Genomic DNA, 19,840 nt, shown 5'->3' on the forward strand with positions numbered 1-19,840 from the left:
AATTGAACTTTCATTAAGGCTCCAAAATTAAACAATTTTCACAATTCAATACTTTCTTCTTAAATTCTAACAAAACATAAAAAATTTATTGATTGTGAACGCAAGTTAAGATACACTCTCTTATGTGGACTGTTCAACAACACGGGTGTGGATTGGAATTGCTTTCTATGTGTGAAAAATTCAAGTATTAACCAATACAGACACATATTGTTGAATACAGCAAAATTTGTTGGACTATTTACAATTGTTTGGGTTGATTAGTTGATAAATTGTTGAGAGTACTACTCTGAATATTATTGATTAGCAAAGAATTTGTAGTACTTTTGATTTGGATTCTTTGATTTAAATTTGTACTCATCATAAATGTTGTGTCTCAAAACATATTGAGGCATGTAGTTCTTCTTACTAAACAAAGCTTGTTGTTGTTGAAGAGATAATTCACCAGTATTGGTTGCATCGATGAATGTGAAATTGCCAGAGGATTGTTCCATATTTTGCATTTGCATTGGTTGTTGCATATTTTGCATTGTGTCATTAGTTTGAGGTGACATGGAGGCAATTGGAGAAGATTTCTTTCTAGCTTGTTTTTCAAATGCAACTTGAATATTACCATCACTTTGACTTCTCTTCTTTCTATTTTCAACATTTGTAATCTTGGCAATGTTTGGTGAAACAACAGTTGCGTTTTGTTTAACATTTCCTTCATCATCACAAGAGTAGGTATGGAATTGAAGTGAATTAGTTCTCTTATTTGAGGCTGCCATTTGCTTTCCAATGAGTACATTAGCAGATCCAGATCTAGATCTTGAATTACTCCTAGTAGATGATGCAGTTGACATTGCATTAGAAATATAGGAAGTTGTAGGACTTCCATATGCAGTATTGTTAAAAGTATTTGGAGAGGATGAATTTGACATGGATGGTGAAGGAATCATCATTCCCATAACAGGAGATGATGGTTCTGACATGGTATACAAATTTCCAACTCCATTTCCTCTATTAAATTGTTGTTGTTGTTGTTGTTGGATAACAATACCATTATTATTCATCATTTGATTATTAGTTGTCGCGCCATTAAACATGATTTGATTATTATTAGGGAAATTAACCATAGTAGTGTTGGTATTTGGTGAATTATTACCACTGCCACTACCACCATTATTGTTAAACATGATATTTCCACCACCCATCAAATTACTGTTATTTGAACTACTTCTGACATGAATATGTTTTTGTAAATTAATTGAACCTGATTGAGTAGAATCAATACTCATAACAGAAGAGGTAGAATTTGAACGCTTTTGTCTACCTGCCATTCTAATCAAGTTATTTTCAACCTTCTTAACTGGGAATTGATTATTGACAACCATTGAAGGTGATTGTGGAGTACCAACACTCATACTCATATTTTGGAATGGATTGATAAAAGTAGTTGGTGAGTTATTACCACTATTTGGAGTTGAAATCATATTATTATTATTAGTAGAAATAGCCATATTATGTTGTTGGGTATTCACCATCATGTTTTGTTGTTGCAATTGTTGCTGAATGGATAATTGATTCATAGATTGCATCATCATTAACATATCAACAGAATTATTAGAAGCAGTATTATTAGCAGCATTATTAAAACCAACCAATTGTTGTGGTTGATGATAATTAGTTGCCTGTTGATGATTTACCATCATATTAGCAGCTGCATTATTAAAACCATTATTATTATTAATATTAATATTATTCATATTATTATTCTGTTGTTGTTGTTGATCAAAGCCTTGAATTGGTAACATGACCAATTGGCCATTATTATTATTACCATTGTTATTCGTACCAACTAGATGATTCTCTTGCTTGACTACAAAGTTTGTTTGCAAATTTCCAATCACTTGATGTCCGAGTGGACCAAACGAAATAACGCCATTATTATTATTATTATTAATAATATTGCTGTGTTGTGCGCCTACTACAGTGTTGTTTGCGTTATTGTTGTTGATAATATTATTGCGTTGTTGTTGTTGTGCTTGTTGATGATGATGAACGTTGGAAACTTGCAAACCGAGAGAGGAATCATAATCACTCAAGGCTTGATCAATTTCCTTATAGTAGAAATCATTAGGGTTTTCATGTTGTTGTTGTTGTTGGTGGTGATGAGAAGCAATATTGAAATTATTGGCAGAGCCTTCATCGAGCAAGGAAGTAGTACTACTACCTTGTTGTGAATCGAATGGATGAGCAGAATTTCCCACCTGTTGTTGTTGTTGTTGACTTGCTGTGGAGGTTGAATAGAGTGAATGTTGTTGTGGTTGATTGTGTGAAGTATTGCTATAATTATTATTAACATGAGTTGGTTGGTCAAAGGAACCGAAAGTGTTGGAATCCAAATAGGAAACACCATTACCAGTGGCAGATTGTGAAAATTGAGAGTTTGTTGGATTATTAATGAAAGAATTCATGAGGTCATGTGTGGAAGTTTGTGAGAGGAGTAATTCAAAGTCATCAGTGTCAATAAAGTCATCTTCAATATTGTTGTTATCATTGAGAGAGGAAACAACCGACGAAGAAACACCAAGAGAACGATAAGGATCTTCGTTAGACATTTTATTTTGAATATTTTTTAACTGACAGCTGTCTGAATTGAGTCTTGACTTTACAGGAAATTACCTTAGGATATCATCGGCAGTTTAGTTGAGATTACGCAGGTTGCTAAAACTACTCTGTTATCCCAATACCCTCACAAGATTTCAAGGTATAATAATAATCTTTAAAAAACCATTCATTGTTAAAATTTAATTATCAACTTGGTCAACTATAATTCTTGTAAACAAAAACGAATCGTTGGAAGAATCCAAGTGATCGGGGCCAAAACTCGTCGAAGAGGCAGCGCCAATATAACCCTTTCGATTTGGATATGCCTGTTGCTTTTCACAGATGGCACAAAAGAACTAGAATTGAAATTGTAAACGCGCTCGGTTGGTCTATTAGACATTCGCATAAATTTTCATTGAAACTCTTTATCCTTGAGAATCAGGACTACCTAACAGAGTAACCATTCAACCAATAAGATTGATTCAATGGAGAACACTAAGGTGTTATTCAACACAGTTGTTTGATTTCTACTGTAGATTCAAGCCCGTAGTTGATTGTTGGTTTAGTGCTGGATAATAAAGTAAATGTCTAAAGGTTAGGGAAATTCTTCTTGGAAACCTCTTTTTTCTTTTAATTCCATGTTTCCAGTCATATCTTCCTTCCTTAGACATAATCAATAAAGAGTTTGGTTCCAATGTTAATTTAAATTTCATATCTGGATTGTTTGCACTCTCAAAATCCATTTGGCATTCGTTCACCAATGAAAGACAAACTATTTCCTTTCCAAATACCTTTACATTATCTACATGTTTGGCAATTGACTGCTCATAATATTCCTGAACTAAACATTGATTAATTCTATCATCTATGACTTGTTCTAGAGATGGTGCTTCCCATTCAAAAGAGGAAGGATCATTTGAATTTTCATAATACTCATCCAACCCTTTAATTTCCTCATCTTTCATAAAGTTAATTCCGAAATCCCTTTCAACAGGCTTTGAAACAAACGACAATTCATCAAGCAAGAGTGGTGATTTTCTCATTGGTTGCAAGCCTGGATGAAATAATTTAGTAAAATAGTAGTGAATTCCATAGCATTGAATTCTTCGGGAAAGTAGTGAATCATACCACGAATGATTATCGAGAGTACTTAATAATTTACTTCCCTCATCATGGGAAAGATAATTCGGAACATAAATTAATCCTTCAATTTCTTCACCAGTAATTGGATTCTTCACATAACCTGATGAATTACCAGAGGCAGTTGGTACATGTTGATCCGACACATCACTAGTTGAATAACAAGCTTTTTGTACTATTGATAATAGAGAAGGAAGGCTTTGAAAATTATTTCTCTTGTTGTGCATGAGAGCGGGAAGGAATTTTTTGAGCATTCTTTTGAAATTATTTCTGAATATTACATTTGTTTATTAATTTAATATTTTCAATTAAATAGCAGGGTAAAATTTTGAAATATTTGTTTTAATGAGTCCTTCTCTTGGTCGTTCATTAATATCTTCCTTGTTTATTCATGGAGTTGATTACTGTATTCCGATTTGCCAACTTTTAGTGGAATTGTAATGTTAGCAATTTAAAATAAACCAAAAAAAATGGCGCGTACACGAGGTAGCATTAGAAATAATGGCTATCCAGATGTTACTAGAATGGCTCCTCGTAAATTATATTTAGAAGAAAAACCACCAATAAAAGAATATTTGAGAAGGTTTGAAAAAGCACTCAGTAGTAATCCTGATGAATTTGATATGACTGTGTATGAGGCTTGTCCCGATATTACCAAACTTTGGATTATTCAAGATCAGAGAAAGCCAAAAGTAGTTGATCAAGAAATCTCGTGGGAGGGTTCATTTGAATTGTTGGAACATTTACCAAATGAATTAAAATTGGAAATTATTGATTTTATTCCAACCCGTAGTTTGCATCAAATGCATAGAAGAAGACTTGAAAAATTGGGAGAAGATATTTTAATGGAGTCTGTGAATGAGAAATGTTTATATTATTTGGATAAACCTTTTGTGACCTATCACAAGATGAGAATAATTAACAAGGAGTGTGCCAGAAGAATGAATTTAAAGATTTTAGCAACTGACAGCTTTGATCTGTCATCTTTTCACGATGAGATTTCAGTTGATAGAAAAAGGTCATTGTACTATTTTTTAGAGTTCATACGAGTACAATCTTTATTGGAACGAAAAGAAATTTCCTTAGATAATCCGTTTATATATGAAGGAGTTGAAAATATCAAAAAGTTGGACAAGAAAATATTCATTTCCGAACCAGAATTATTTCCTAAAAACACGGATATTCCTTCTACAGATCAAAATGAGCCAATAAGCTCGGAAACTTTTCAAACAATCACTACTGAACTTGAAGATGAAAAATTGGAAGACTTGCTTTCTGAAAAACTATCCATCTACGTAACTCCTACAAGAAGAAGACGTAAACCACAATTTGTAGAAAAAAGGGACACAAAAGCTATTGAAAAGGCTCAATTTTATCAAGAACTAGTTCCAGCAGATAACATTCCGACAAAAATTACTTTAGACCATCTGAATGCTAATTTTCTTGAGGAGGTATCACAATATTTAGGAGAAAATAATACTATCAAGCACATAGTATTTAGTGGAATGGATTCGGCATTTCTTACTTGGATATTGAAATCACTCAAAGGGTTGAAAACAGTTGACATGGTATCTTGTGTTGTACCGCCTTACTTTGTGACCGATCAAGGCAATTTGCACAATATTGAAAGGATATCTTTTTTCAATTGTGCAAATGTTTTTATAGACGAGTTTGAAAATCTTGCAAACTCTCTTTCAAGATCTTGTATAATAGAAAGCTTTCTTAATGATGAGGAGGAGCATTGTGACTTTGATGGCCAGTTCAAATACTTTGTCAATGATGAACTCCAAACTGAATCAATTGGTGATGATAATGAGAAGCTCGTGATTCATTCCCACTCAAACGACACTTTCATCTTGAACGAGAGAATGAAGACTTTTTTTTCGTATGATTATTTCAGATGCACAGGTGCAAATCATCCTTTAAATTTCTTACAATTCCAAGATGCCCTCCCAATCAAACAAAAGAAAAATATTTCTGAATTCATGTTTAAGGAGAAAAGGATTCCAATAGAATTCTCCATAGCAATGATAGCAAATAATGAGCCAAATCTCATTTACTGTTATATTATTTATTTGGCTAATACCTATCAGAATGGTAGATTGCAAACGCCTACCGTTGATGGAACAATTTCTAGCTTAAAATATGGATGGATACCAACAAAAATGATGCAAGAACTCACTCTCAACACCCTAACATCAGATTACCTACCTTTAGCACTGAACTATATGAAAAACAAACTATCTGTAAGAATATTTGCCCAATTTTTGAGAGATTTATTGCTTGAGAGGATTTTTGGACACAACACTAACGATAATGAATTATTTGCCATTTATACAGTTATTAAGAAGGTTTTACCCACAGAAGAGAAACATGTATTATATGAACATGTTAAATGCATTTCAAACAAAAATGCTGAAAAGTATTTGCCTTCTGTTACCGTTCCTATCCTGGGTCTAATTTTCAACAATTTCCAACTTGGTGTTGCATTGTTGAATGAAATGAGTGACTATGAGTTGCTTTTTCAAAATGAGTTGGGAGACACAATTTTACATTTTCCATTGGCTCATGATAATTTACTTATCAATATGATTTTAGAAAAACAACCCAAATTAGCTAAAATTGTAAATAATTACAATAGCACAATTCTTCATAACTTTACAGCAGATAATTACTATCGTATTCCAGTAATTTACAACCTGATTCACAAATTTGATGCAGATCCAAATCATAGAGACATATTTGGCAACACACCATTTGATGAAGGCAATTTCAATTTTGATTACGAGACAGGTATTATATCTCATAGATTCAACTAAAATAGCATTACTTTTGAAATATCTTCATCATTAATAAAATAGCTCATCTTCAGTCTAGGAACTGAATTAGCTTGAATTGCATGCTCCACTTTTTCAATACATGCAGCTACTGTTTTGGAGGCACATCTAATAATTATCTTCTCCACTTGATTTGGATAGGCAGTATGAATCTTTGCGTAAATATCAGGATCTTGCTCTGCACTGTCTCCTAAAAAAAGAAACTTTCTTTTTGGATAAGATCTAATAATTTGGTGAATACTTTCAGGTTTGGATATCTTGCTTGATTTTAGCATGGTAAAAAATGTGTAATTATCTAGGTGAGAAACACGTAAGTGGAAACTTCCAATTGGAAATCTATTATCTAAAATAAACGATTCCAATTTGTTGTATAATACGAATGGGCTACTGCTAACATAGTGGAAATTTGTTGATGGATAGGTTGTTTTGAGTTTTACAAATGTTTCGTTAATGTAAGGTACAGCCCTGAATGGGTTGAAGGTTCTTTTCATCATTTCAGATAAACCTGATGTTACATTAGTGATTTTAATACTATCATCGATATCACTAATAACAGAGTAAAGAGAGCTTTCTTCCAAAAATGCATCACAGTTAAAGAGTATTTGTCCATTCTTGATATGATCCAATATTTGTACCGTATAATTCATCCATTCCACCTTGTTATCACAAAATAGTTCCTTATATCTATTTTTTTCCATTGCAATTTCATGATAAAAATATCCATACTCATCACTTTTGAGAGTAAAATTTCTATTCAATAGAGGAATGAAAACATTAATTTTCATTTGAGATGGTGCAGCAAATCTCAAAAAGAACAATTCCAATTCCTTGAAAATTGAATACTCAATATTGAATGCAAATTGCATGACATTGAATAAAAATTTCAAATACAACTTGTAGGTCAAATGCACCAAATGATGAAATTCTGAGAGGTAACTTGTCTTGGAATCCTCCACTTTGAATCTAAATAATTGGTGATAATAAAACTCCAAATCAGTATTATAATAAATGTATCCAAATATTGGCAATTGAAAATGTGTTGAATTAGTCTTTGTAAATGTCCTAAACGTGTCAACATGCAAAGGATCATTAACCACTGAATCATTACTCAATGAGACAGATGATAATAAAACATCATCAAACCTAACCTGGTCAATAGTCCCATCTCCATCCAAATCAATTTCTTCTCCTTTCCATTTGAATGGAACCACATAACTCGTATAGAATGAATAAACAAACAACATTCCGATCATCATCATGTAGATTAGTGTCGAATACTTGAGCGAAAATTTAATCAAAGCTCGCAAGCAGTGAAAGGTTTTCCTTGTTCGAGACATTTTTTCAAAGGCTTGTTTTATAATTTTCCAATATCCCTCCTCCTTTTAAAACCCCACCAACAATTGAATTATTTTCATTGTGATAGGATACATGTTCTTCTTATTGACTTGAGCGGAAAATTCTTTTTTAAATGATGAATTGAATATATATTTGTTTAATTGTGCCTCCTAGCTAGACTACTTTCGATTTGATTATTTTCCAAATGGTGGAATCATTATTGGAGGATTTCCTAATAATTTCCTCTTCCATTATGGAGCCAGTAACATTTGTTTGTTTTTTCCACTTAGCAAAAATCTTAAATTGAGTTCAATTTTCCATAAGAAAGCAAGAACAATGAGCTTATCATGAACTCTCAATATCTGGCTTGGGAATTAAGCATGATGAGAAGGAAATGAATTGTTGTTTGATCCTTAATGAGTGATACAATAATTCCCTCCCTTCTCCCTTTTTACAACCTTCGTTGCGCATGTTCAAACCTATAACTTGCTTCCATTTTCTTGTTATTGCCATTTTCAAATGAATTCAGAGTCTGTGTAATTCCATTCTTTTCCGTTCTATCCTCCCTTAATTAAAATTTATTCTTGTTCTTCTTGTTCACTCGCTTCTTGTTCAACTTCAGATTCTTCCTCTTCATGTTGTGTTGCGTTATGTGTTGGAGCAGACGAGTTATTGTAACTTTGTGCAAAACCTTGACTTACACTAGTCTTGTTGGTTTGTTTTGAGGTATTACCTATCCTTGGTTGTTTTGGAATGCTCCACGAGGCCTCTTTGACAGGAATAAAAGTACTGACCTTTTTATCGAAAACTACCACAAAAACAGAACCAATATTAGGATCGAAATTTTCTCCATACTGTACAGATTTTAGGTCAACATCTTTCGGGAGATGATATTCTGTTATTGAGAATGTTTCTAACGAATGTTGTGTGTTCTCTGTTAGTCCAGCTAGGTCGAAAAAAGAAGAAAAACAGTATTCCAAGTTTTCCGTTGTAAACAATGCACGAACTGTCACAGTAATTGTGAACGTTCTTTCAGTGGTGGAAACACCTTTAAATTCGAACAGTAGGTGATCGTTTGGATAGCGGAACACAAAGAAACGTTGTTTGTGAGTCTCAAATCTAAACGGCTTCAAATAGGATACCTCAGATTGCTCAACAACTTTGGACGCTTTGATTGGACTTTTAAATACTGGAGGTTCTTTATCTTCCTCAAAGTCTGACTCCTCTTCAAAGCGTTCGTCATCTTGTGTACCTTCTGCAGCTTTGTCCACGTTTTTTTGTTCATCCCTTAATGCCGGAACTATAACATCGTACCAATTATGTTTTACCTGGGAAAAAGTAAATCCGTGTTCTTTAGCAAAATTGGTAAGGTTTGTTGTTTTTGTTTCGTTCTGATGTTTGTCCATAAAGTTCTTCAACATATCACGAAACTTGACAGTGAATCTTTTGGATTTCTTCTCCTCGGCATCTTCATCCACACGTTTTCTCTTATTGTTTGAGCGTTGTTTCTTTGGTGCCATTTTTTCATTTGACCGGAACAGTTCAGTAAACATGAACAAAAACATGTGCTACCCACTACGTAGATTCAAATGGTTCATGTTAATTGTTATTCTGTGAGAGGTTTGAATTTCTTAATATTGCCAATCAATTCATATAATAACCTTGAGAGTGAAGCAACCTTCTTAGTAAATTCAATTAATTTTGAAGGTTTCTTCATAATCGGATATGTTGATGAAAATTAACTTAAAAAATCTTTTTTTAATCAAATTTTCAAAAAAAAAGCCCAACAACCACCACTGTTGCCCTTTGTGTTTTAAAAACATTGGAAGATAAATAGATTATTTGGAACACTTGGAATTTAATATAGTTTTTTTAAGGAGTTGTTGTTATCATTGGGTTTTTTGGAAATAATTAATATATAAATCATCATCAAAATGTCTTTCTTTGGATTTGGTAGAAGTAGTAGTAGCAGCAATGTTACATCTCCTTCTTCTTCTTCGGGACAATCTGGTGATTCATCCCAATTATCTTCTCCAACTTATGACACTGGTAGAAATATTGATGGTATGTAAATTGATGATCATCAATTCAAATAATATTTAAAATTAATTTAGATATTGTGAAAGGATTATTGATTGCTTTGGATGATAGTGATATTAACGTACACAAGAATATTCACCAATCTCTTCTAAAAATTGGTAATGAATGCGAATTGCTCTTACTGAGTAAATCACTCTACTTTTTAAATAATACTTGCCCGAAATCAAACAAGAAACACAGAGTATTTGTTATGAATATTCTTACTGAACTTTTAAATAAGAAACCATCTAGCAATGATTATGCTGTTGTTCGTACTTCTCTCAGTTCTCAAATTGATACAACACAACAATTATTTAAACTTCCGGATGATCTTTCTCGTGCATTGATTAATATGGCTGTATTAGAAATGGTACAAGAAAAATCTGTGAATTCCGATTGGCAAGCCAGTGCTTGTAATTTATTAATTGCATTATCTAGATTCTCACCAGATATGGTTTCTGGACAATTATTGGAAAGATTCCCTGTTAGTAGTACAAATCCACCACATTATTTTGTTATCAAAGCTTTGAGTGACATTGCTTTTTATTATCCATTATTATTTATTAGTAATTTGAAGGAAGTACTTTCAAGAACTTTACCTTTATTGGCTATGATTAAACACGATAACTTGAGATGGGTTTTTTGTGCAGCCCTTGGTAGATGGTCGGAAGCAGCTATTTATTGTTTGGAATTATCTGAAAAATCAACTCAACATTCAAATCCTATTGATAAGACAACAATTTCACAATATCACTCTTCAGTATTAACTGCTATGAAACATATCTTGTTGGAATGGTTGAACTTGAGAGAACCTAAAATCAGACTTGCTGCTGCTCAATCAATTGGTTACATGTGTCATATTATTGAAACAGATCAACTCAATCAATTACTTCCAAAATTAATGCCAAACTATATTCAATCACTCAGAAAAGAAATCAAGGATGACCCATTGCCAGTTACAGTTGGTCTTCAATATATTGTCAAGGTTGTTGTAAGAGATTGTCCAACCTCTTTGAATGAACATTTACAAGCAACTTTGGGAACTTTGTACTCTGTATTGCTCACAACAATTGCCAGAAAGGGTTCTTATAAGAATGGTCAAAGAAATATTGCTGAAACTTTGAAGACATTCCACTATTTGACTAGAGGATTTACTGACCAAGTAGTTTCATTCCTCCAAGCTCAATTGGAACAACCAACTGGTACTACTATTACACGTGTTAGTGCTCTCAAAATTTTAAGATATTTAGTTGTAAATAATGATGAAGATTTGATTTCTTACAGAGATGTAATTGTCAGTGGTTTGATGAAAATTCTCAAAGACCCAAGTGGTAATATGATTGTTATTGCTGATGACTCAGAAGTTCACTACGAATTCAGTGTTCTCATCCATACCATGGCACAAAAATCTGGATATATGATTTCACAAGGTGGTACTGAATTGGTTCATGTCATTTTGAGAGGTTGCTCTATTTCAGAAAGAAAAATTGCCGATGACCTTAAAGCCAAAATACCACCTTCCTTGTTGAATGGAAATGATCAAGAAAAAGTTGCTCAATCAATGATTGCCAGATATGAAAAGGAAGATGCTAGTGTTTTCGTAGATACCACCATAATTTCTGCCCAACAAACTGCTGAAGATGAGGAATTAAGCAGTGAAGATTCCGAAGGTAGCAAAACAACCAATCCACAAGACTCATTGGATTCATCAACAAATGTTCCACTTGTTGTAACTTGGTACCAAGTTAGAGAAGGATGTGATCGTGTTTTATTGAGTTTCACAACTAAACTTGGTGAAGAAATGGATAAGGTTTTGTGGCCATTCTTACTTGAATCTTTTGTTATTCCAAGTTATGATATCGCCTTCCCAGTTTTGTGTAGAGCTATTGCCGATATCAGCAAACGTAAGAAGAACGATGATGATTTCATTATTGATTTCGATGCTCAAGTCAACATTCCAAAGCAAAACTTTATCTTTGCTCGTTTATTGTTGAAGCTTACCTCTCCTTTTGGAAGAAATCAACCTGCTGTTAACATTCTTCGTGCTCTCTATTGTCTTTCACCAAATATTCACCCAGATGTTGTTCAATTGTGGGGTAAGAAATTACCAAATTTGAAGAAGTATATTGATACATGTGACTCACTTACTTCCTTCAACCAAGACGAATGGGATAATCAATTATTGAACCTTGTTCGTGACAGTATTGACAGCGTTCAAGATGATAGATGGGCTGTTGCTCTTGGTGAAGCTTTGCTTGATCATGCTGACATTTTCTATAAGAACAATAGATTGTTGAAAAAGGCCTTGTTATCAATTGTTGGTCTCATTATTCAAAAGAGTCAACTTAAGCAATTTATTCACTCTGCTGTTGAAAGATGCTTCAAGATTACTGATCACACCAGTGATGAAGAAAGATTGGGATGCGCTCGTGGTCTAGGTCAAGCTGCTGTTAATCATTGTGATAGTGTTTTAACACAATTGCAAAATGTTATGAAGGCTCCAGAAAAGAAAACTGGTTTCTTCGCCAGAAATACTGGTAAGGAAGTTGGTCCAGAAGAAAGAGCTACTGCTATTCTTTCATATGGTTATGTATCTATGCTCACTCCTTTGAATCTCATTACATCTCGTGTCGAAGTTCACGTTGTTAAAAACATGACTCCAATTTTGAAACCTCAACCACCTCAACCAATTCCATATGAATTGAAAGAAAATGGATTGAAGGCTATTGATTTGATTGGTAAATCAGTCCATCCAAGTAGATTGAGTGATTTTATTTTGAAATCCAGAGATGAACTTGTTAGACTTGTTATTCAAATTATGACTCCATCTGCTCAATTATTGCAACAAGTTAATACTGTCCCTCAATACTTGTCTATTAACAAGTTAAGAGCTTTGGGTCTTGATGCCATTTCTACTTTGATTAAATTGCCACCAAAGATTGAAGTTGACGTACAAAACGAGGTTCTTAACACCGTTTTAGGATTAATCAAAATTAAAAGTGCTATCAAACCAACAGATGCAAAACAACCACTTGGTATTGAAGAACTTCAAACTTCTGATGATTCAATTTTGGAAGGCGTTAGTAATGTCTTATTCTCACTTCTCCATACTGATAATAGCCAAGGTACTCTTGATGATATTTTAAAGGCATTGGAAACTGATCACCTCAACTCTCAAAATTCTTTGGAAAGAGACAGATCTGCCAACATTTATGTTTCCCTTTTGAAAGATTTTGCCAAGCTTATTTCTGCATATGACTCAGAATCTCAATCAGCTAACGTATTTGGTACATCCATGATTAGTTTGGGCCGTATTATTGGTCAACTTATTCCTCGAGTCACTGAATCTACAATTGGTGTTAGAAAATCTGGTCTTGATGGAATTTATCTTGTTTTGAGAATTCAACACTTCTTGCAAAACATTAAATCCCAAGATGATGAAGACCTTCCAGAATATCTTCAACAAATTGGTCCACTCAGAAACCAACTTTTTGAAGCTAGTAACATTAAGGAATTATTTGAAGTTACCAAAGAACTTTCACAAATCCTCTGCGAAGCCATCAAGGACAAGTCTCACTTGATGAATCTTATCGATACTTTGATTGATACCTTGGTCGATCCTGAAGTTGATGGTGCCAATAGCTCATGTATTGTCTTGAGTGCTTTGATTAGACTTAGAGGTAAAGAACTCGAACAAGAAGCTGCTAACTATGTCAAGAAGATGATCAAGCTAATTCCTCAATTCATTTCCAATCAAAGAGAACAAATTGTTAGTGGTTTGCTCCATGGTATTAGAGGTTTCACTAGACATTTCCCACTTTTGATTATGAACACCTTGATTGCTTATCCAGTCCCTCATACCATTGAAGTTACCAAGAGCTTCCAAATTATCTCTACCGATCCAATGTTGAATCAACAATTGTTAGATCACTTACTTGACATTATCAATAATGCTCAACTCTATGAAGAAAAGAGATCATCAGAAGTTGATATGGACTTGATTCCAACACACAATACAGTCTCCTGTACACAAGCCCTTTATGAAATCTTGGCTGTTGAAGACTTTGCCCAAATTGCCATGAAGAATTATGCCTCAATCATAATTACTGCACTCGTTAGAGTTGGTACTGCTAACGAAATGACTGTAAATCCTCCAACTAAGTATGCTCAACAATGTATCATTAACTTCTACAAGCTCACACAAGAAACAATTCGTAATGCTAAATTGGAAGAATTGGAAGAAACACACGATTCTAGCCATGAAGATCACAAACAAACCTTTGAAGAACGTAAGGAAGCCATTATTTCTAGTACTCCTCTCGAGTTTGAAGCTACTATCTTGGAAGGTCTTCTCCAAAAGAAGATTTATGGTGACTCTGTCCAAGAAGTTTTGAGTAAGATTTGTAAAGCTTATCCACAACATGTTAGAGCCATGTTTGATTTTGTAAAGCCATTCATTAGCAGAACCTTCATTGGTCAAAGAGTTATTGCTACTTGTATTATTTCTGTATTACTTAACTTTATCCAAAATGATAGAGAATTAGTCCACAATTGCATCAATGCCTTACTCAGCAGAAGTGGTACTGATGAAGTTGTCGTTGTGAAATTGTATGCCTTGCGTGGTTTGTCTAGTTTGTCCATCCATCCAAAGGATATTCTTCATCAATATGTTACTCCTGTTATTGGTGCTCTTCTTTCCAATTTGGAAGATTTGAATCAAGCTGTTATTCTGGAAGCTATGACAAGTGTAAAGAATATTTTCAAGATTGCTGAAGACGCCTACATTTCACCACTTTTAATGAACTTGTGTGTTAGATTGAAGCCATCATTTGAAAAGAAAGATCCACTCATTAGAGAAGCATCAATCAAATTATTTGGTGCTTTGCATCGTTTCTGTGATGGTGTTATGAGAGATACCCTCATTTCAACAATTTTCAATAATTTGCCAATTTTGTTATGTCACGTTCAAGATCCTGAAGAAAATGTCAGTATTGCATGCAGACTTGCTTTAAGACAACTTGTTCCAACACTTAAGAGTGAAGCATTTACTGAAATTTTCCAAATTGATGCCTTTAAGGTTGAAGATACCACTGCTCCTCAAGCTGTACAACCATTGAAATTTGATGAATTTTCTGAAATTTTCGCCAAAACTTGGATTCAAGAGTTCCCAGACAGAATTAGTGATTTGGTCATGAATTTGGTTGTGTTCTATAAGAGTGAATGGTCAAATTGTTGCGCCTCAGCTTGTTTGATTCTTGGTTATTTGCTTGCTAATTTAAGTAAGGAGCAAAAGACAAGAGTCAATCTTAGACACACTACACAAGGCCTCACTGACTTGTTAAAATCACCTTCTCCTCTCATTAGAGAAAAGGTTTCCAAGATGTTAGGTTTATTATTCGAAGCTTAAAATAAAAAAGTAAATATTTATAAAATTTCACATGATTTGAGCATGGAAAGAAGTGCAATGAAAGGATACCACATGTTATGATCTGGTTGTTGTTGAACTACCACTGTTGCTGCTCCCTCATTTGCTTCTTCTCCTTGTCCTTCATCAGAAGAAGATTCTGGACTAGTTGGTGTGGTGGAATTATTTGATGGTTGAGTTGTTTCTTCCTTAACTTCCTCTGCAACTACTTCTTGAGTAACACTCTCCTCAGCATTTGGTGTAGAAGCAACACTGCTACTCTTACTACCTGTTGTGGCCACAGATGAAACTTCAACCACTTGTTTGAATTTTGATTCAATACCAGTCATGATAACTTCCTCAATTCCTTCCCTAGTCAATGCACTACATTCTCTATAGGCATAAAATCCATTTTCCTTTGCAAACTCTTGAGCTTGTTCAAATGAAACTGGTTCTTCACCAATTTCCTTCAAATCATTTAAGGTTCTTTCATCCTGTCTCAAATCAGATTTTGTTCCAACGAGAATGCATGGAACTTTTGGAGTAAAGGCCTTTCCAGTACCTGAAATTTCTCTCATCCAAAGTCTTTTCACACTTTTCAAACTTGATGGAGAAACTACTGAAAAACAAACAAAGAATAAATCAGTTTCTGGATAACTCAATAATCTCAAATTATCAAAATCTACATTAAATATGATCAATTCGTCCAAATAATAATATTCGAATCAATGTAGAACACATTTTAAAAACTCACCTTCCTGCCCAGCTATTTTCCACAAACAACAAACAATACACAAACGAAAATGATGTTAACACATTGTAAATATCGTAAATAACTATTCGAATCTCTTACCTGTATCCCACAAATTCAAAATTACTTGCTCCTCCTGATAATTAACTTTTTGAATTCTATTATCAATTACAGTAGGTACGTGATCTTCATCAAATTCATTTTCTACAATTGATTCCGATTTTAATCTAAGTTTCGAATAAAATTCTTCTTCTTCTTACCTGTGAAAGAAATTAAAAGACAAGTTTTTCCTACGGCGCAATCACCTGCATAATAATATTATTTATAACTTTAATGTGAGAATGAAATGTAAACGCACCTACAAAAACAACCTTGTATCTTCTGGTGTCAATTGTCGTTTCTGACATTTTTTTATTTTGGTTTCCAAACATCAATTTGACAAATATGGAATGTTGACTCTACAATTTTTATGAAATATATTTTTCATCGAACTCTTTTTAATACAACATTAAATACTCTTTTACAATATTCTCTATTTAACCTAAATATATTTAAAAACGCAAATTTTTGTAATTTTGTAGAAACTTGAAAAAAAAATATTAAAAAAAAATACAACAAAACCATCAGAGAGAGGTTTTTAATTTTCTTCACAACACCACCACAACAAATCAACAACAACAAAAAATGAGTAATGAAAACTCTTGGAAATCCGTTCAAAATAAGCCAAGAAGCGGAAGAAAGCAACAGCAACAACAATCTCCTACCACTACCCCTGCAACAACCACCACTACTACTACCAATTCTAATAGTAACACATCCGGTGCTTCCATCTCCTCCAATAATATCAATATTTCATCTCCAACTAATCCTACTACTTCCACTAGTTTAAATCATTCACAAACAATAACAAATTCACCATCTGTAGCCTTGGGTGGAAATCAACAAAATAATGCTACAACATCAAATACTTCATCAGCAAAGAAAAAGACAAATAATGTAGAAACAAATGAAAAGGTTCATCCTCTTGGTGATACTTTCACATTTTCATATTTCAGAAAGGAAAAGGGTATTGATTATGAAGATTGTATGAAAAATGTTGGTGATTTTTCAACTGTAGAGCAATTCTGGGCACTTTACACTCACATGAAGAGACCGTATGAACTTAAAGTTTCTATGGATTATCATCTTTTTAAACAAGGCATTAAACCAATGTGGGAAGATGATAAAAACAAAACTGGTGGAAGATTAATGTTAAGATGTAAGAGTGGCTACTCTGCTCGTATTTGGGAGGATTTACTTTTGGCATTCATTGGACAACAATTCAAGAATACTAATGATGTTAATGGAGTTGTGATTTCCATCAGAGAAAACCATGACATTATTTCTATCTGGAATGCAGATGGAGAAAAGGAAGAAATTCAAGAAGCATTAAAACAAGACGCTATGAAGTTATTGAATTTACCTTCACAAACTAAATTGGAATACAAACCACATCAAGAATCAATCAATAATCACACTAAGATGTTAGAAATGATAGGAAATAATGCCACAAGTCAAGGTTTTGATGAAGATGCAGTGACTGAATTAGATCAAGAACTTGAAGTCTATTTGAAACGATAAATTAATTTCAATCTTTTTCCTTTTTTGATATTTAAAAGTTTCATCACCTTTTGCTTTTCACATATTAACCCTTTAAACAATTTAATAATATTTAAAAATATTAATATTATAATTTAATTTTTTATTTATTATGTGTCAGTTATTGGCCGACAAAAATTGCGTCTGTGGAAATGAAAAACACCCTAATCTTTACAAAATACAAGTTAATTAACTTATTTAAGTCTTTCAGTCTTGAAGAAAGCTTCTTCGGCTCTTTGTCTCTCCTTTTCACCACCTTCTTCCCAAGCTCTTGCAGCTTCTTCACTCTTGAAGTGAGCAAAGTCTCTCTTGGTCTTAGCGCCCTTACCAACACCGAATGATGACAAGAATGACCACCATTCTTCGTCAGACAAAGCAAGCTTGTCTTCCTTCTTTTCCTTCTTTTCACCGTCCTTCTTACCTTCTTCAGCAGCAGATTCAGATGATGATCTCAAAGAAGCAACTTCAGATTCCAATTCCTTAACACGACGAGCACCATCGATAACACCATGGTACAAGTTTTGTTCTTCTCTCTTCTTGGCAGACAAAGTAGCAGCCTTGGAGGAGATTGATCTGTATTCATCTTCTTCAATCTTGGATGATTCCTTGGTAATCCATTCCTTATTACGGACGAGGATTTCATCAGGATTCAATCTGGTAGCCTTGATTTGGGCAGTGTATTCGACATCCCAGTCATCTTCTTCAATTTCCTTGATCAATTCATCACGTTCAGTTGGGAAATATCTATCAATGAACCATGGAGCCATGTATTGTTGAGTCAATCCATTTTCTTCTCTTCTGAGGAGAGGAGTTTCACGGACCAATTCTTCAGTCACGAGCTTGAGTTGTGGCAAAGCTTCAACCAAGTCATCCTTTAATTGACCCAAAACAGGGTTCAACAATTCGTCTAATTTTTCTTCGATAACCTTGGTATCAATTCTTGGACGAGTCTTTTCAACAACCAATTCAAAATCTCTCTTAATCTTTTGAACAGTTGAAGTACCCAACTTCTTTTCCCATTCAGCCCAATCAATAGAAACTTGCTTCTTGTGGGTTTCTTCTTCCAATTCCATCTTGAATTGCTTCATTTCCTTGAATTCTCTTTCAAATTGTGGCAACAATGATTTTTCAGTTTCAGTACGTTGGAACAATCTGGCAAATTCAATCCAATCAACATCCAAATCACCATTGTCAGATTTTTTATAGAATTTTGGTTCTTTACCTCTGAGGATTTCTTCAACTTCTTCCTTTGGGAAATCCAAGGTCTTGTTGATGAAGGAAACAAATTCATCATCATGATAAGTAGTCTTGTTCATGAGTTCTCTGAATTGTGATTCGAATTCTTCAAAAGATGTTTCAAATCTTGGTTTGAAGAGTTTAGCATCTTCATCTTGCAAAAGTTCTTCGAATTTCTTAACAATGTTTTCAGTAGTGATCAAGTCATCATGATAAACAGTTGGTTCAGAATCAGGAAGATTAGCTGTGGAAGCGCTTCTCTTAGCGATGTTGTTCAACACAGCACAAGTGCTTCTCTTTTTGATGAGAGACAAACCTTTGCGAAGCATTTTTCGTGGTGGATTTTTTTTCGTTTTTTTAAAAAATTTTATTGTAGTTTACAATCCCGAAAAAATGCTAGCTGTGTCGAAATGAAGGAATCATTAAAATATTAATATCTTCATCATCTTTGGGTATATTATTGGCCATGAATTGTTTAATATTATATTCTTTAATATTTACCTCCATACAACATTAGAAAACAGGCTTGCTTTTGCTTTCCTTTAGAATCCTCATGATGTTAGCGCGCCAAAAAAAATTACTAGTTCGCATTTTTAATGGTCCGACTTTAATTTTTCCATTCCGAACGTCATCATCATGTAAAAATTAATTAATTAATATTTTGTGATGATGAGGCTTGATCGGGACATTGTGTTTCTCTTCTCTTTTCGATTATGTGGTTCTCTTTAGTAGATGAAAGAGATTAACGATGAACTATTAGCAAATTTAATAATTCAAAAGAGGATCAAAATCGCTGGACAGATGACAATTTTCAAAATAAAAAAATTTCCAATT

The 19,840-nt window shown here is 33.6% G+C and overlaps 7 protein-coding genes across 7 annotated transcripts; 3 read left to right on the forward strand and 4 right to left on the reverse strand.

The window, feature by feature from the left end:
* Positions 1–68: 68 nt before the first annotated feature.
* Positions 69–2,597, reverse strand: NAEGRDRAFT_81344 (uncharacterized protein; the record flags this gene model as incomplete). Its single annotated transcript, XM_002671963.1, has 1 exon — positions 69–2,597. The coding sequence occupies one exon, from the start codon at positions 2,595–2,597 to the stop codon at positions 294–296; it is 2,304 nt and encodes a 767-aa protein (XP_002672009.1). The 3' UTR covers positions 69–293.
* Positions 2,598–3,113: 516 nt separating this feature from the next.
* Positions 3,114–3,980, reverse strand: NAEGRDRAFT_72926 (uncharacterized protein; the record flags this gene model as incomplete). The annotated part of the gene is made up of 1 exon (XM_002671964.1): positions 3,114–3,980. The coding sequence occupies one exon, from the start codon at positions 3,978–3,980 to the stop codon at positions 3,114–3,116; it is 867 nt and encodes a 288-aa protein (XP_002672010.1).
* A 216-nt stretch (positions 3,981–4,196) lies between these two features.
* Positions 4,197–6,545, forward strand: NAEGRDRAFT_52520 (uncharacterized protein; the record flags this gene model as incomplete). Its single annotated transcript, XM_002671888.1, has 1 exon — positions 4,197–6,545. The coding sequence occupies one exon, from the start codon at positions 4,197–4,199 to the stop codon at positions 6,543–6,545; it is 2,349 nt and encodes a 782-aa protein (XP_002671934.1).
* Positions 6,546–8,476: 1,931 nt separating this feature from the next.
* NAEGRDRAFT_72928 (uncharacterized protein) lies at positions 8,477–9,418 on the reverse strand (the record flags this gene model as incomplete). The annotated part of the gene is made up of 1 exon (XM_002671965.1): positions 8,477–9,418. One exon carries the CDS (start codon positions 9,416–9,418, stop codon positions 8,477–8,479), a length of 942 nt encoding a protein of 313 aa, XP_002672011.1.
* A 414-nt stretch (positions 9,419–9,832) lies between these two features.
* Positions 9,833–15,405, forward strand: NAEGRDRAFT_59307 (uncharacterized protein; the record flags this gene model as incomplete). Its single annotated transcript, XM_002671889.1, has 2 exons — positions 9,833–9,962; positions 10,013–15,405. 2 exons carry the CDS (start codon positions 9,833–9,835, stop codon positions 15,382–15,384), a joined length of 5,502 nt encoding a protein of 1,833 aa, XP_002671935.1. The 3' UTR covers positions 15,385–15,405.
* A 1,411-nt stretch (positions 15,406–16,816) lies between these two features.
* On the forward strand, positions 16,817–17,752 carry NAEGRDRAFT_72930 (uncharacterized protein; the record flags this gene model as incomplete). Its single annotated transcript, XM_002671890.1, has 1 exon — positions 16,817–17,752. The coding sequence occupies one exon, from the start codon at positions 16,817–16,819 to the stop codon at positions 17,750–17,752; it is 936 nt and encodes a 311-aa protein (XP_002671936.1).
* A 104-nt stretch (positions 17,753–17,856) lies between these two features.
* NAEGRDRAFT_59308 (uncharacterized protein) lies at positions 17,857–19,355 on the reverse strand. The gene has a single exon (XM_002671966.1). It carries the CDS (start codon positions 19,333–19,335, stop codon positions 17,965–17,967), a length of 1,371 nt encoding a protein of 456 aa, XP_002672012.1. The 5' UTR covers positions 19,336–19,355; the 3' UTR covers positions 17,857–17,964.
* Between the last annotated feature and the right edge of the window lie 485 nt (positions 19,356–19,840).

This window comes from Naegleria gruberi, assembly GCF_000004985.1.
Source record: "Naegleria gruberi genomic scaffold NAEGRscaffold_57, whole genome shotgun sequence".
Lineage (NCBI taxonomy): Eukaryota > Heterolobosea > Eutetramitea > Acrasida > Naegleriidae > Naegleria > Naegleria gruberi.